This window comes from Carlito syrichta, unplaced genomic scaffold (assembly GCF_000164805.1).
Source record: "Carlito syrichta isolate Samal-C Ts95f unplaced genomic scaffold, Tarsius_syrichta-2.0.1 Scaffold304542, whole genome shotgun sequence".
Classification (NCBI taxonomy): domain Eukaryota; kingdom Metazoa; phylum Chordata; class Mammalia; order Primates; family Tarsiidae; genus Carlito; species Carlito syrichta.
Window position 1 is genome coordinate 566031 of NW_007248638.1, and position 14076 is coordinate 580106.

The 14076-nt window shown below is 36.9% G+C and overlaps 1 protein-coding gene across 1 annotated transcript in view; it reads right to left on the minus strand.

Annotated features, from left to right (window-relative positions):
• Positions 1 to 14076, minus strand: part of SPTLC3 (serine palmitoyltransferase long chain base subunit 3) — a 143512-nt gene that overhangs the window by 64341 nt on the left and 65095 nt on the right. The window contains exons 5-6 of the mRNA XM_008060152.2: positions 7584 to 7708; positions 5588 to 5681 (exon numbers count right to left, since the gene is read on the minus strand). Coding sequence (XP_008058343.1) covers positions 5588 to 5681; positions 7584 to 7708 — 219 coding nt within the window. The remainder of the gene's footprint in view (positions 1 to 5587; positions 5682 to 7583; positions 7709 to 14076) is intronic.

The window sequence follows — 14076 nt, forward strand, 5'->3', positions numbered from 1 at the left end:
TTAGCATTTTTGGCATTTGCTCCATATAGCTGTGGAGAAGTATTTTTGATAACTGTGGGCTAGGAGGTGATTCACTACTTTTCATATTTCAGCATCAGTCAATAGAAAAAGAATCACTTCACATCACCTCCCCATTCATCCCCAACAGAAGAGTTGATAACATGGTGGGTCAATGCTTGACATTTTCTGGCCATATTGTAGTGGTGGGCTGGGAAACTGTGTCTTAAAAAAGTCAAGAAGCATTAGTCAAACCCTGTTTTACTTTCTGACCTTTGTGCTGCAGCATCTCAAGTTCCCTGTCTTCATGCTGACCAAGAAGGGCTTGTCCTGGAAGTCGCAGCCATTCTGCAACTTGTCTAATTTGGCCTTATTTTCCAGTGATTGGCTGAATAAAGTAGTTGGGCAAAAGGACTCAGGGTTTGCTACGTAGAATTTTCTGGAAGAGGAAGTCAAGTCACGTTTGGGGACCCAGCTTGTGCCCCAGCAGTGGTAGCCAGAGAAGCTGTATTAATTGTCAATTAACATGTGACAACTTACCCCAACATTTAGTGGCTTAAAACAGCAAGCATTTATTATCTTACATGTTCTGTGGGTCAGGAATTTGGAAGTTGTAGCTGGATGATTCTGGTTCAGGAAATAAATGAAGCTGCAGTGAAAATGTTGGTTGGGCCTATGGTCATTGGAAGGCTAAGGCCAGAGGATCAGTCAAGATGTATTATTCTCATGGGGGGCTTGTTGGGAAAAAACTTGTATTGTTCTCCATAGGCTTCCTAAGTGTCCTCACTAGTGACCCAAGAGAGAATGAAAAAGCCAGACGCTGTAATATCTTTAAAAACTAACCTTAGACTTAAGAAATAATCACTTCACATTCAAGGTTCAACATATTGAATAACCAACTTTAAAGGATATTTATAGGAATCAAGGTTTCTCCATATGTGTAAAGACCAAATATATCTTGATGCAACAGCTATTGGCATATAAAAGGGGGGAAAACAGCTAATAATCATGTTTCTATAACTGTTACTTTATGGGAAACAATTGAGTTACTTAATTTTATTTATCAGTTAAAATGTTACCAAAGTGGAAAAAAAGAGAAATAATCACTTCTACTATATCTTTTTGATCTCACAGACCATCCCTAATACAAGGAGGAAGGGACCACACAAGGGCATAAATGCCAGGAGGTGTGAATTGTTGGTGGCTAGTTTGGAAGATTTCTACCCTAAAAGCTTTAAGCTGGAGAATAGGGGGTGTTTGGTCAATGATTAATAAAACTTGTACTTAATCTCCCAGTTGGTTATATATGTATGTATATATATGTATCTCTCTCTCTTTCTCTCTCCCCCATTCATCCATCATCTATCAATAAACTCTAGAGAATTAAAGGAAGAAAAGACTAGTGAATGGTAGAATTTGTGCTGAATTCCAAACAATAACAAATGCAGGATACAGAAACTGTCAGAGAACACTGCTTTGGAGACAGATAATCCTTATAATCTTTAAGTATGAGATTTCCATCCAATACTGCTCAAAGCTTTAACTTAACTCAAATATTTTAAAAACAAAAACAAAACAATAAAAACAACAAAAACACTTTATCCAAGGAAAAGCACGGCATGAAACAGAACTCCAAGGCACCTTGCTTGTGTCTACATCTTAACAACTCTACACTAACTGACCATGGTCTTATTTTTTAGCTTCTGCTCCAGTATTCAGCCCCACACTCAGGTCCCACTGGAAGTAGTGTTGTTCTCTACACACTCACCTTATTCTTCTAGTTGAGTTATTGCTTCCTTGTCCATGATTAGAATTCTCTTAATTCACCAACATCTACTGCAAATATCATTTATTTTACGCAAACCCCAAGGTGAAACGACCTCTTTTTTCTGGGCTAACATAATGTTCTCTGCTGTCTGTTAGTGACACTGATGATGACAATGATGAGGATAATAATAACATGGTGGTTACAAATAATTTAGTAGTTTTCATTTCCAGGCATTGTGCTAAGCACTCTATATGTTTCCTCTGACAATTGTATGAATTAGGTATCATAATTATCTTCATGTTTCAAGTAAATAAATTGAGATCCAGAAGTTTAAGTGATTTGTCTAAAACCACAGGCTAATCAACTATAGAATAAGGACACAAATTATTGAGTCAAAGCTTATACTTCCTTTTAAAATATTGAATGAGTAGTTTTACTTTTATAGATGGTATATAATGACAATGATATTTTTAGATAAGATTTACTTATAGGGAAATGTACAGATCTCAAGTGCACAATTCAATGATTTTTAAAAAAATTCAGGTTCTCACTCTGTCACCCAGTCTGGAGTTGCATGATCACGGCCACTGCAACCCTGACCTCCTGGGCTCAGGTGATCCTTCCACCTTAGCCTCCTGAATAGCTTGTGCCACTACTCCCACCTAATTTTTAAAAATTTTTCTAGAGACGAGGTCTCACTATGTTACTTAGACTGGTCTCATTGGGCTCAAGTAACTCTCTTACCTCTGCTTCCCAAAGTGCTGGGATTACAGGAGTGAGCCAGTGTACACAGCCTCAATTCAGTTAATTTTAATAAGAATGTAGCCATTACTCCAATCAAAATATCACCCTAGAAAGTTATTTTTACATCTCTTCTCACCCATCCCCTTCCCCTAAAACAGAGACAAGCATTGTGATGATTTCTGTCATCATAGACTAGTTTTATCTGTTTTTGAATTTACTATAAATTAACTCATATAGTAAGTATACTCTTGTGTCTGGTTATTTCACTCAAAATAATTAAAATAACTTTTTCTTGAGAGTCAGTCATGTTGTATGTAGCAGTAGCTTTTTTCTTTCTTATTGTAGAGCAGTATTCTATTGTATGAATAAATCACAATTTTTTTAATACTTTCTTTTTGATAGACATTTGAGTTGATTCCAGCTTTTGGTTCTTATGAATAAAGCTGCTATGGGTATTTTTGTACTAAGCTGTTTGCAGATATACACTTTCTTTTTCTCCCCTCCCCCCACTCCCCTCAAATATTTTATTTCTCTTGGGTAAATACCTAGATGTGGAATTGCTGGGTCAAATTATAGGGAAATATTTAGCTTTATAAGATTTTGGCAAAGAGCTTCCCAAAGAAGTTGCACCATTTTACATTCTACCAGGTGAGAAATTTTGTTGTTCCATATCCTTGCTAACACTTAGTGTCATCTTTTTTATTTTAACTATTTTTGTGGGTATGAAAAAGTACTGTGGCTAAAGCCTATACTCTTAATCACTGCTTGATGTTACCACGGTTCTTTTTCACTTTACACAGTCACTTGTACACAGTTACTTGTGAATATATCAGTCTTTCCTACTTAGATTGTATGCTTTCAGCTAAGATATTATCTTATCATTTTTATAGTCCTCCAAAGACCTAACATAGTGCCTGAATCAGAATAGGTGCTCAATAAATGCTCAATACATTTTGGCTTGAAGCACTTTCTCAGCATTTTTAAAACTCCCTTTCCAACTTTAGATTAGAGGCATAAAAAGAGTAATGAGAAGAAGAGTGAAAACCATTTATATGGCAGCGTGTCTGGTGATATATCTCAGGGTACACTGGCAAAATCTGGGGTCAGCTTAGATTAAAGAAGGTTAGAAAATAGGATTCTAGGTCTTAGATCTCTCATAATGCATCATAATATCTTGGGAGCTCTAAAAAAATGCAAATGTTTGGCCCCAACCCAGATATTTGGATTCAATTGGTCTGAAAGTGGGCACAGTCATTTATCTATTGTAGATGTTTCCTAGATGTTTCCATTGTGCAGCTAGGGTCACAGACCATTGCCACAGTAGAATGGAGTGAGGAAATGAGAGGTTAACATTGATAATGATCCCATTCATTTTCAAAAATAGATAATAACCTGACGATCACCCTACAGAAGAGAAACTATCATAGTTAACCATATACATGGATGGAACTACAAATGAATAATTGTCAACTATCCCCTTTGTCTCTTCCCAAGTAGACAGCACCTTTAATCACTAATAATATGTCATGCTAAATAATCAAAAGGGTATAGCACACTTGTGCTAATACCAAATACATTTTTTTGGTGGTCTCTCAATAAACTCATTTCTTGAAGCTCTAAAAGATGTCTACTCCAAACATTAAATCCCAGCACTGCCAAAACAATTTGAGCCTGTGTGTGACAATTAATGATAAATCAAGCAGAACCGGAGGAATTTAACTTGGCTTATGAAAGATTATAGCCAAGACTGTTTGATGCATAAACGAATAAATGAGGTCAACGTATTTTGAATTGACATTGCATTGAATATCATAGTTGAGCTGTAAGTGTGAGGGGCTCACAGTCTGATTCTTCCAGAGGGTCTGGTCCTGAATTTTACTCCTGAGTATTTGTCTTCACACAGATGCTGAAAGTGGTTCAGTAAGGCATAGCCAGACCTCACCCCACTCGATGAGAGCAGTAGATTTTTCATTTGAGCAACTCTATAAGTTAGACAAAGGGGTTCACTTTAGAACACTCCCATGTATTTTCTTTTCTCCTCCACTAGACAATGATTCTTTGGTTTGCGATTGCTGTGAGGTGGGCAGAACAGAACTGAAACAAATATTCCTCAGTTCTCCATCAGTTGTCTTCTCCTTACTTCAATCTTTGTTATGCCATCCTCCAAGGATGAAGGGGAAAGCCAAGGAAGAGGAGCATGGAAAAGTGAAGGGGAAGGGGAGACAGGAGAAAAAGGTAGTGAGAAGGAAGAAAGAGAAAACAAGCACACGCACACACAAACAGAAAGAAGGGAGATTTTCAATGACAACAATGGATTAGAATCAGAACCTTTGAACTAGGAGGATCTTTACACATATCTAGCTCAACACTCATTTTACAGATGAAGAAACTGAATGTAAGAAATAATTAAAGGATTTACAAATAGTGACACAACAAGTCAGGGGCAGAGCTGGACAAGAGAATGCAGAATGTCCACCACCACCTACCTCCTTCAGAGTGTTTCCTGATACTTTCCATGCTGCCTCATCAGGTCTCTAAAGAGAAATAGCCTACTGCCTCCTCCTCACCACCCAACCACACAACCCAGAGCCTGAAAGGACATTTCAGTGAAGTTGAATAGATGGTTTTGGTGGGTGAGTATCTGAGCATTCTGTGGGTGGGCATAGTGAAAGGAGCCATTATACTAAGGAACAAGCTCACTTTATACCTGCCTGTTGGACAAAACTTAAGTCTTCAAACTTTCCCAAGGCAGAGCTGTAGAAAGGGAAGAGTGATAACACTTCTGATAATTAAATGGCAGTTTTAAGAGATCAATCATGTCTTCAGAGACCTCACTGAAAGATCACTAACAGTGACATTAATGTGTTTGGGTTACACTTAACAATCTGGATGTTTAATGCCCTTCAACCATTTGTTGCAGGTCACCAGAGGTTAACAAGCCAGTAGTGAATATAAACATAATTGTGTTTCATTAGGCCAAGTTGCCAGTTCGAAGAACAAGAACACAGCTCCGACAATAATTGCTACTTTCTTCTAGGAGCAAGCCAGTACATGTTGAATAAATACATTGATACTCACTATTGTGTTTGAAGGTCCTTATGGTTGCACCTGAGAGTCGGGCCCCAAGTACAACAGATGTGTGGTTTAATTCATCACTTAAAATGAGGCATCCCTGCGTAGAAAACAAGCACACAAAACATAAGCCAAGACATAAAATAAAGAAAAGCAACTTGTGGGAACAGGAAGACACTTAAAAACCTGTAACACAGATTCCTGAAATGCTTTTTAATTTTGAAAGACTGAGAGTTTCATCTAGTGTCTATATGGATAAAATCCTGAATAGCAATTAGCTAATAGAGCTGGGAATTGTTCTAAAATATTACGTCTTTATTGAAACATTGGCATATAGTTTTCAACAGAGGCTTAACCAAGATCCAGGATAAGCATGAGGATTGATTCTCAACAGGAAAATTGATATATTTTTGGGTGGGTTATAGATATTCAGGGGATCTTTAATCCCATACCAGATTATTTGGGATGGCCTTGATTATTCCTATCAAAAGGCAGAGGTCTTTTGTGCAGGATAACTCAAGCTCTTGCTTTCTGATTCTCATTCTCCACTGTGCTAACATCCCATGTAGACAGAAGTATCACTCTTTATAGTTAAAACATTTGAATTTGAAAAAGCATGAATGACAATTCAGTCTGAGATAAATGGATAAAGTTATTCTAATCTACTGCTTAGAAATTACTGTTGAAACACTATTTTTCTTTTTTAGTTTTAAAATTTCTAAGTTGTAAAATGTAGAGAAAAATTATGGTGGAAACTTTGAGTTCTCTTTTATGTTTTGGTAATCCACACAAGATTTGTTCTAAGTTTTTAAGGCAAAAGTCAGCAAAACTTCTCCTATCTTTATATACATGTGTGTATATTTATAATTCTTCTGATGAAACATTTGAGGGTTATTTGTAAACCTCATTCCTCACCTCTACATTCTTTAGCATGTAAGAGGTCATTCTTCTACAAAATCACAGGACAATGATCAAATCCAAGAAGTTCAATATTTATAAAATACTATCATCTCATATACCATTCAAATTCAAATTTGCCTATCTGCCCCAGTAATGTCTTAATGTCTCTTATAGGTGTTATCTTTCCTTCTGTATTTTTCAAGGCAAAATCCAGTCTAAGATCGTACATTGCACATAGGAGTTATGAGTCAGATTTTTAAAAATATCAATATGATTATTGCACTTGCTTACTTACAATGAAACAACCAACTTCCTATTTTTCCTTTCAGGAACAATGTTAGACACGCTGGCATTATTTATGTTGTAAGGCTTTTTGCAGTTTGGCATCTGCCTTCATCTCTGATCTCTTCTTCAACCTCTATCCTATGTTTTAATTCCTCAAAACTTTAAACAAGCGATTTCCTCTTCCATGCCTTAAGGAAGGAACTTAAAATTCTGTTCTGTCAATAATTTTGCACAGACATTGCAGGCTTTCTCAAGAAGAGTTTGGAGCAACTCTTTTGTTCTTCCTCATGCAGGAGCATGGCTTTTGTGTGGCATTCATCCTATCTTATTTCATCCTATTTTATTTAGGGTATTGTTTACCTTATTAGAAAGTAAACTACATACATTTACAAGGTATAGGTCTTGTTCATCTTTACATGCTCTGTATCTTTCCTCATATCAGTACATAGTAGATTCCAATAAGTGGTTTACTGAATGAATAAATTAATGAATAACGGGAAAAATGTTTTGTTCAGATAAATGCTTAATAAATATTTCATACATTGGAAATGAAGACTTGGGAGCCTAAAACTTTGATTGGTTTTGTTAAATGGTCATCAAAAATGAGTTTTGGCCTTCATCTAAGGCTGTAATTGTGTAATTGGGAATATCATGATGAAAGATTTTTGGACCAAGCTGATACATTTATTCAAAATTCTGGATATCTAGTTTCTCAGAAGAAAAGAACTTCCTCAGTCATATTTCTCTCAAGGACTCATTAGAGTTATAATTCTTTGGAACAATACCATAGAAGACAAGTATATTAATAACTTCTCACCTTTCCAACGAGTGCAGGAATATTCATTGAGTTAGTTGCAAATCCCATCCCAAAGACCATAGCTGCTTCTACACCCAGGAACTTAGCCACAAGGTCTTCCAACTCCTTGTGCTTATCCAAGGTACCTGTGCATGACATTACATGAGACGTGAGTCTTCTCTTATCAGCAAGCTTAGGGGATTGGAAACTCAAATTTCGGGATATACGCATTCCCAAAAGACTGTACATAGCAGGAACATTTGTCATTGCCCCAATCTAGAAATAACTCAAATATTCATCTACTTTAGAATGGATAAATACATTGTGGGGTATTTATATAGTGGAATTCAATACTGCAATGACAGAGAACTCCTGCTCCACAGCAACATGGTTAACTCTCACAAATATGTTGTTGAGTGAGAGCAGTCAGACATTCAAAAGAGTGCAGGCTGTATACGTCTATTTAATAAAAAGTTTGCAAACAGAAAAAATGAGTCTATAGTGTTAGAATTCAGGACAGTGGTTACTTTTGTTGAGAGCATGAGGAGGGTTTTGACATTCTCTGCTGTGTTTCTGAATTTGAGTTCTGGTTTCTACAGGTATATTCATATGTGAAAATCCATTGGGCTATATAGTTATGACTGAGGTATTTTTCTATGTGTATTTTATAATGCAACAGAATTTATTAAGAAAATACCACAATTCTTCTCTTTTCGTACCCATTCTTCTCTTTTTCTACCCTATATCTTACAAGTACAATTAATTAAATTATAACCCCCCTGAGAGCTTCCCCACACCTAAATACAAACTGATCTCCTGACTCCCATAAATACCAATGAAACTAGTTATAATTTATTGAACTTTTGGAATGTACTAGATATTGTGCTAAGCCTACTCTTTAGGTCATCACAGTTAAACTTATGAGCCCAATAATGTGGGCATTATTGCTTTATAGATAAGAAAACTCATGCTTACGGAGGTCACAGAGAAAAAGCAACAGAGATAATCTAGGTTAACTCCAAAGTTCATGTTTTAATCTCTCTACAACCTTTTATATGTTTGCTCTCTGACCTCTTCTTAAACATGATCCCTTTATGCCTTGCTGACAGCAAATGTTGATGCTTCTCAAATTTTCTTTTTGCCATCACTCAGACTCCTAGATCTGCACAGCCCAATATTGTAGCCACTAGCTACGTGTGTTTAGGACAATCTAGGAAGTACATTTTTTATTTTTAAAAAATTAATTTAAATTTCATACTAAAGCACTGTAAAACATTTTTCACACAACACAAATGAATTATTTTGCGAGGATTATATTTCATATTATCCATCGAAAATTGAGTGTCTGCATTGAGATATTCTATAAGTGTAAAATATATACTATTTTTTGAAGGCTTAGTACAACAACAACAAATAAATGTAAGTAGCACATGAATACTTTTTATACTGATTACACATTTAAATGATAATCTGGATATACTGGGTTAAATAGAATGTATATTCAATTAATTTTACCTGATTTTCTTTTAACTTTTTAAATGTGGCTGTTAAAATTACGTATCCACACCTTGCATTATATTTTAATGGGGCACTCCTTTCTAGATGCTACATTTGCCAGAATACAGAATGTGTAAGTGGAAAGATGCTATGATGTGTATTCACAGAATGTAGGCGTCCTTGCTCAGACTTAAGTTAGAGAAGTGTTGTTACCATGTGTAGGGTCATTAAAAACATACTTCCTTCAACCTAAGGATGGACAAAGTTTACTACATAGGGTATAATACCAGAGTTTTATTTAAAGTAGTAAATTAGTTTCTTTTTCTGGGCTAAGATGGTAAGAGCTTAAATTTTAGAATGTATTAAAATGGTCGCCAGGCTTGGTGGTTCAGCCTGTAATCTCGCGCCTTGGTAGGCCAAGGTGAGTGAATTGCCTGAGCCCGCAGTTTCGAGACCCACCTGGGCAACTTGGCGAGACCTCATCTCTACAATAAACAAAAAAAATTAGCCGGATGTGGTAGCACGCGCCTGTAATTCCGGCTACTTGGAAGGCTGAGGTGGAAGGATTGCTGGAGCCCAGCAGGTTGAGGTTGCAGTGGCCAGGAGCAGTCACTGCACTCCAGTCTGGGTGACAGAGTAAGCCTCCAACTCAAAAATAAATAAATAAATAAATAAAAAATAAAATGGTCAGTTTAAAAATTTATTTTGCATTTAATGTTGAAGAGGACATTTGATCTTTGCCCTTCATGAGAGTTCACACTGTTCAGGTGACCTTTCTTCTTGAACCAAAATTTATTTATTCCCAGAGTTGTCAGAAGACATAGTAAAACAAGTATTCTAGCAAAGTCAATCTTACTCAAGATTTGGAGGAAATGTTAAAAGTTTAAATTGTAATTTCAAACTTTGCATTATCCAAGATCTATTATAAAGCAGGAAGAGAAAGGGGAATTTAAGAAGACCTGGGAATGTAATCATTTGCCAGATTTGCTTTTACTTATAACAGAGTGCTTCCCAAAAGCATTAGTCCCAAAAATAGGCTGTAAAAAGGCCACCAGCCTTGCTCACTGCAAGGTCCCTACCATTAGACCTGGCTTAAAGAGCGAGAGGAAGGAGGAAGGGCAGGTGTCCATTTGAGTTCTCCAGACACTTTTTTTCTGGATTTCCAGTGGGCAGGTGGTTAGTAAAGTGATTTTGACATAGATTCGTTTTGATGTCCAGATATCTCACAGTTGAGTTATGAGTAATTTTGCATCTAAGCGCTTGCCTTCATTTGTATAGAAAACTCTAATCTCCAAACCCCATAGTCATGGATTTCTCTGTTTAGTGTTCATAGTTCAGATCTTATAAACAAACTTGAAGAATTCCCAGGATGGCTGCACATTTTCCACTTCAGAAATCTATGCCTTTGAAAGTCAGAGTGGACTGGTCTGGGACAAAGTGGGGTTTTTTAAGGAATAGTGAAAACTAGAGTTCTTTTGTATTAACTGAGTGCTGTTTTCCTCATCTTGCTCTTCATATTCAAGAAAAAAAAAATGTAGAGAGAACTTGGGGAAACAAAGCAGTCACTAGGAGCTTGACTAACATGCTTTCTATAAGCATTCAGGTCATACTCTGAGTAAAAGTGTCCACTGGCAGTTGGTAGTCTGAGTATTCGGGTAGTTCTCGAAATCATATTCAACATTTTGTCTTTGGTATATAAATATTGGCATGTTTTAAATTCAAAGATAGTATAACTATAATACTAGCTGAAGGCACAAATGAATCCACAATGGTCTCTGTTTCTGTTTCTCTCTATGACACTTTAGTCTCTGAAGGTCAATAACAGCCACAAATTGGCTAGTGACAATGGATCTCCAAATTGCTATGTTATGCATATACTGAATCATATTTTTATCCTGATGGTTTATTTATCCAGTGGTTATCTAACAACTCAAAACCTACTTTATGAATAAAAGAATAAATATAAATGGGAAATATCCTCTTTCCAGTTAAGCAATATTTTCATGTGCCAAGCTCTGGGTTAGCTGCCATCAGTCAAATCAATAAAAATCAGATTCAGGATGAAGTATTAAGATTCTGCTTATGGACTATTTACTTCTGCTAGATTTTTATTGATACTGACAGGCTTGTACTTTTTAGTCAGAGATTGCTGCTGGCCTACATATTGACATTGATTAATAGTAAAGAGAGTTGGTGTTATTAACAAGCCTGTTTCACAACTACCAATTATTTTGTGTCCCATATGAAGATTATTTTCCAAACTGTGACTGTTGTCACTTTTGGCCCAGGATATCTTGTTAATAGAATGTTCCCTAGACCTGGACTAAGAGCAAGATGTCATTTATTGTGAGGACTGGCCTGCTGTTCCATCTGGTTGTTCCAGTTGTGTCATGGATATCCTTCACATCTGTGCCAATACTTGAACTGGCTCTTCCTGTACTCAACCTTCTGCCTGTAGGATTCAACCTTTGAATTCATCCATTAAAGCTTTTAGGGTACCTGGCTGTCCTTGTTCTACTTGTGCCCAGTCTGGTGGAGGTTATGGAGTGATAGTCCCTCTTGAGTGACTTTGTTCACCTGGACAACATTCAGAGAATGTCTGGAAAAAGTCAGATGTGGTGTCTGAAAGATCTAGTTCATTCTCTCACACTGAGCATTGGCTACTGCAGCTAGGTTAAGAGTCCCCATCCTGATGAAGTCTGGTAAAATAGCAGAAATTACTTTTACCTGCCCACTTGTCCAGACCTTCATTTTAAACAAACCACTCATCACCTCTTGGCAGGTTAAAGCTTTAGTAAATAATTAGAATTATATGCAAACAAAAGCCTTAAGTGAGGCACAGGCATATGATTGTGGTGGACCTTCATGTCAGATAATCCTGATGAGAGAAGAAATTTTAAGGAGACAAAATAACTTCTTCCTCACCTCATGTTCTCAGTCTTCTTTTTAAAAAAGGTTTTATTGTTTATTTATTTATTTTTATAAATAATGTGTAATGAGTGCCTACTAATGTACGATGGTTATTTAACTACGTGCCAACCTACACTATTCAAATATTTTAAGCCTTATCTCTGTGAAGTGCCATACAACTTCTTGAGATTGTTGCTGTTATCTGCATTCTACAGATAAGGACATAAAACTTGAAAATTTAGTTTATCCTCAAGACTACTTGGAATCTCCAAGATCACATAGTTAGTAAAGTCTAGAGCCAAAATTCAAACTCAGCATGCCTGACTTGAAAGATGAAATGCTTCACTATTCCATGGCTCTTTCCAAAGCAGGGGACTTTGGCAACTGCTAGCCCAGGAGGTGTCAAACAAATATAAAGATTTGCTGTTATGAACATCACAGGACAATTTATTGAGATATATTAACTTATGCATGTTTTCCTTAAATCGTCCTCTCTCACCTTCTATGTTAGTAGGTAGCCAGGCATGATTTAACTTTTTGCTTCTGGGGAGTTCATGATATAATCTAAAGTGGAAATGACTTCCTTCCTGTCTTTAGAAGAGTTTACACACGTTGAAGGGACTACATTAGATTTATTCAGAGAAGAGAAATCAGGATATCTGAAGCAGAGAGAGTGAGAAGGGTTTGATCAAAACTAGGATCAATAAACCTATGCATATCTCTTGACGATAGCTGCTTGGGACAGTTGTAAGTTGTTTGCATTTGGCTTGAATGCTAGATACTGGAGTTTATATTTTTACCATAGACACCTCAGCCTCCAAAATGGAACAAAAACACTGAGCTGCTGGACCACAGGGATTGTGTTTACTGAAACAGTGGGCTATCACCATTGACCAGTGTGGTCATGAGACCAAAGATCAGAAGGCATCCCTGATGTTTGCATAACACCCTAGAACCTTTGCTCCATCTTGAAGAATGATAGCTCCAACATGGACTAAAAGAAAAAATCCAGATTAGGGTTTGGAGTCAACTTTAGCTTTCTAAATAAATTTAGAAAAAGGAATTCGAACACTTGTACTCCTGAGTTTGTGATACATACAGCCTTTGCATTCATTAGCTTTTTGACATTGGAAAAGTTATTGAGACTTTCTGGCCTTTGGCATGCTCTTTAATAAAAGTAAGTTAGACTAAACACTAAGGATCTTGGGAACCCTCAGTTTTGTGATTTCATTACTCCTTCAGCATTACTCCTTCGATTAAATGGCAGAAAATTAAGTATGGAAATAGCAGATGATAAGATGGGAGGTTCCTTGGATGGAGCTTAATAAATAGGCCTCTATGTCATCTTTTAGTCCTAACTCTTCATTAGAAGAGTTTATTCCACTCCTTCCTGGTCACTAAAAGAAACTCAAATCATACAGGGTATCCTGGTTGGCATACAGAGTTCGAGGGAATATACGTGTCTTTGCCCTGAAGGACGATGATAGAAACAGATAGAAGAAAAATAGGGGAAGTTTGGATAAATTCTTGTAACCCAAGTATTTTTAACTCTGTTAGTCAATAGCAAGTTCTATATTTAGGTTATGTCTCATGTACTAGAAGAAACACTAGTGCCAAGGTGATCAGAAGTGATTCATTATACTACCAGATATAACTCTTTTGCATTACAAGGAGGGTTAAGAATAAGCAGATAGGTAGTATATTTCTGTCAAGTGGTCCTTTCCATCCCCAGTGCTCTTCTTCCCACAGGTAAACACCTGGCTGCAAGAAGTTAGGGGTAGACATTGAAGATGTCCTTGGTCTCCTTCATGTTGGTATCAGGCCTTAAAGGACATATACAGGTGCCAATGTCAATGAAAATTAATCTGAATTCTTAATGTATTTTGATATAATCATATTTTTAGTCCAGATGAAGGCTCTTAAAGATCAGTGTAGAGCCGGGCTCGGTGGCTCAGCCTGTAATCCCGCGCCTTTGGGAGGCTGAGGTGAGTGAATTGCCCGAGCCTGCGGGTTCGAGACCCGCTTGGGCAGCGAGACCTCATCTCTACAATAAATCAAAAAATCAGCCGGGCGTGGTAGTGCATGCCTGTATTCCGGCTACTTGGAA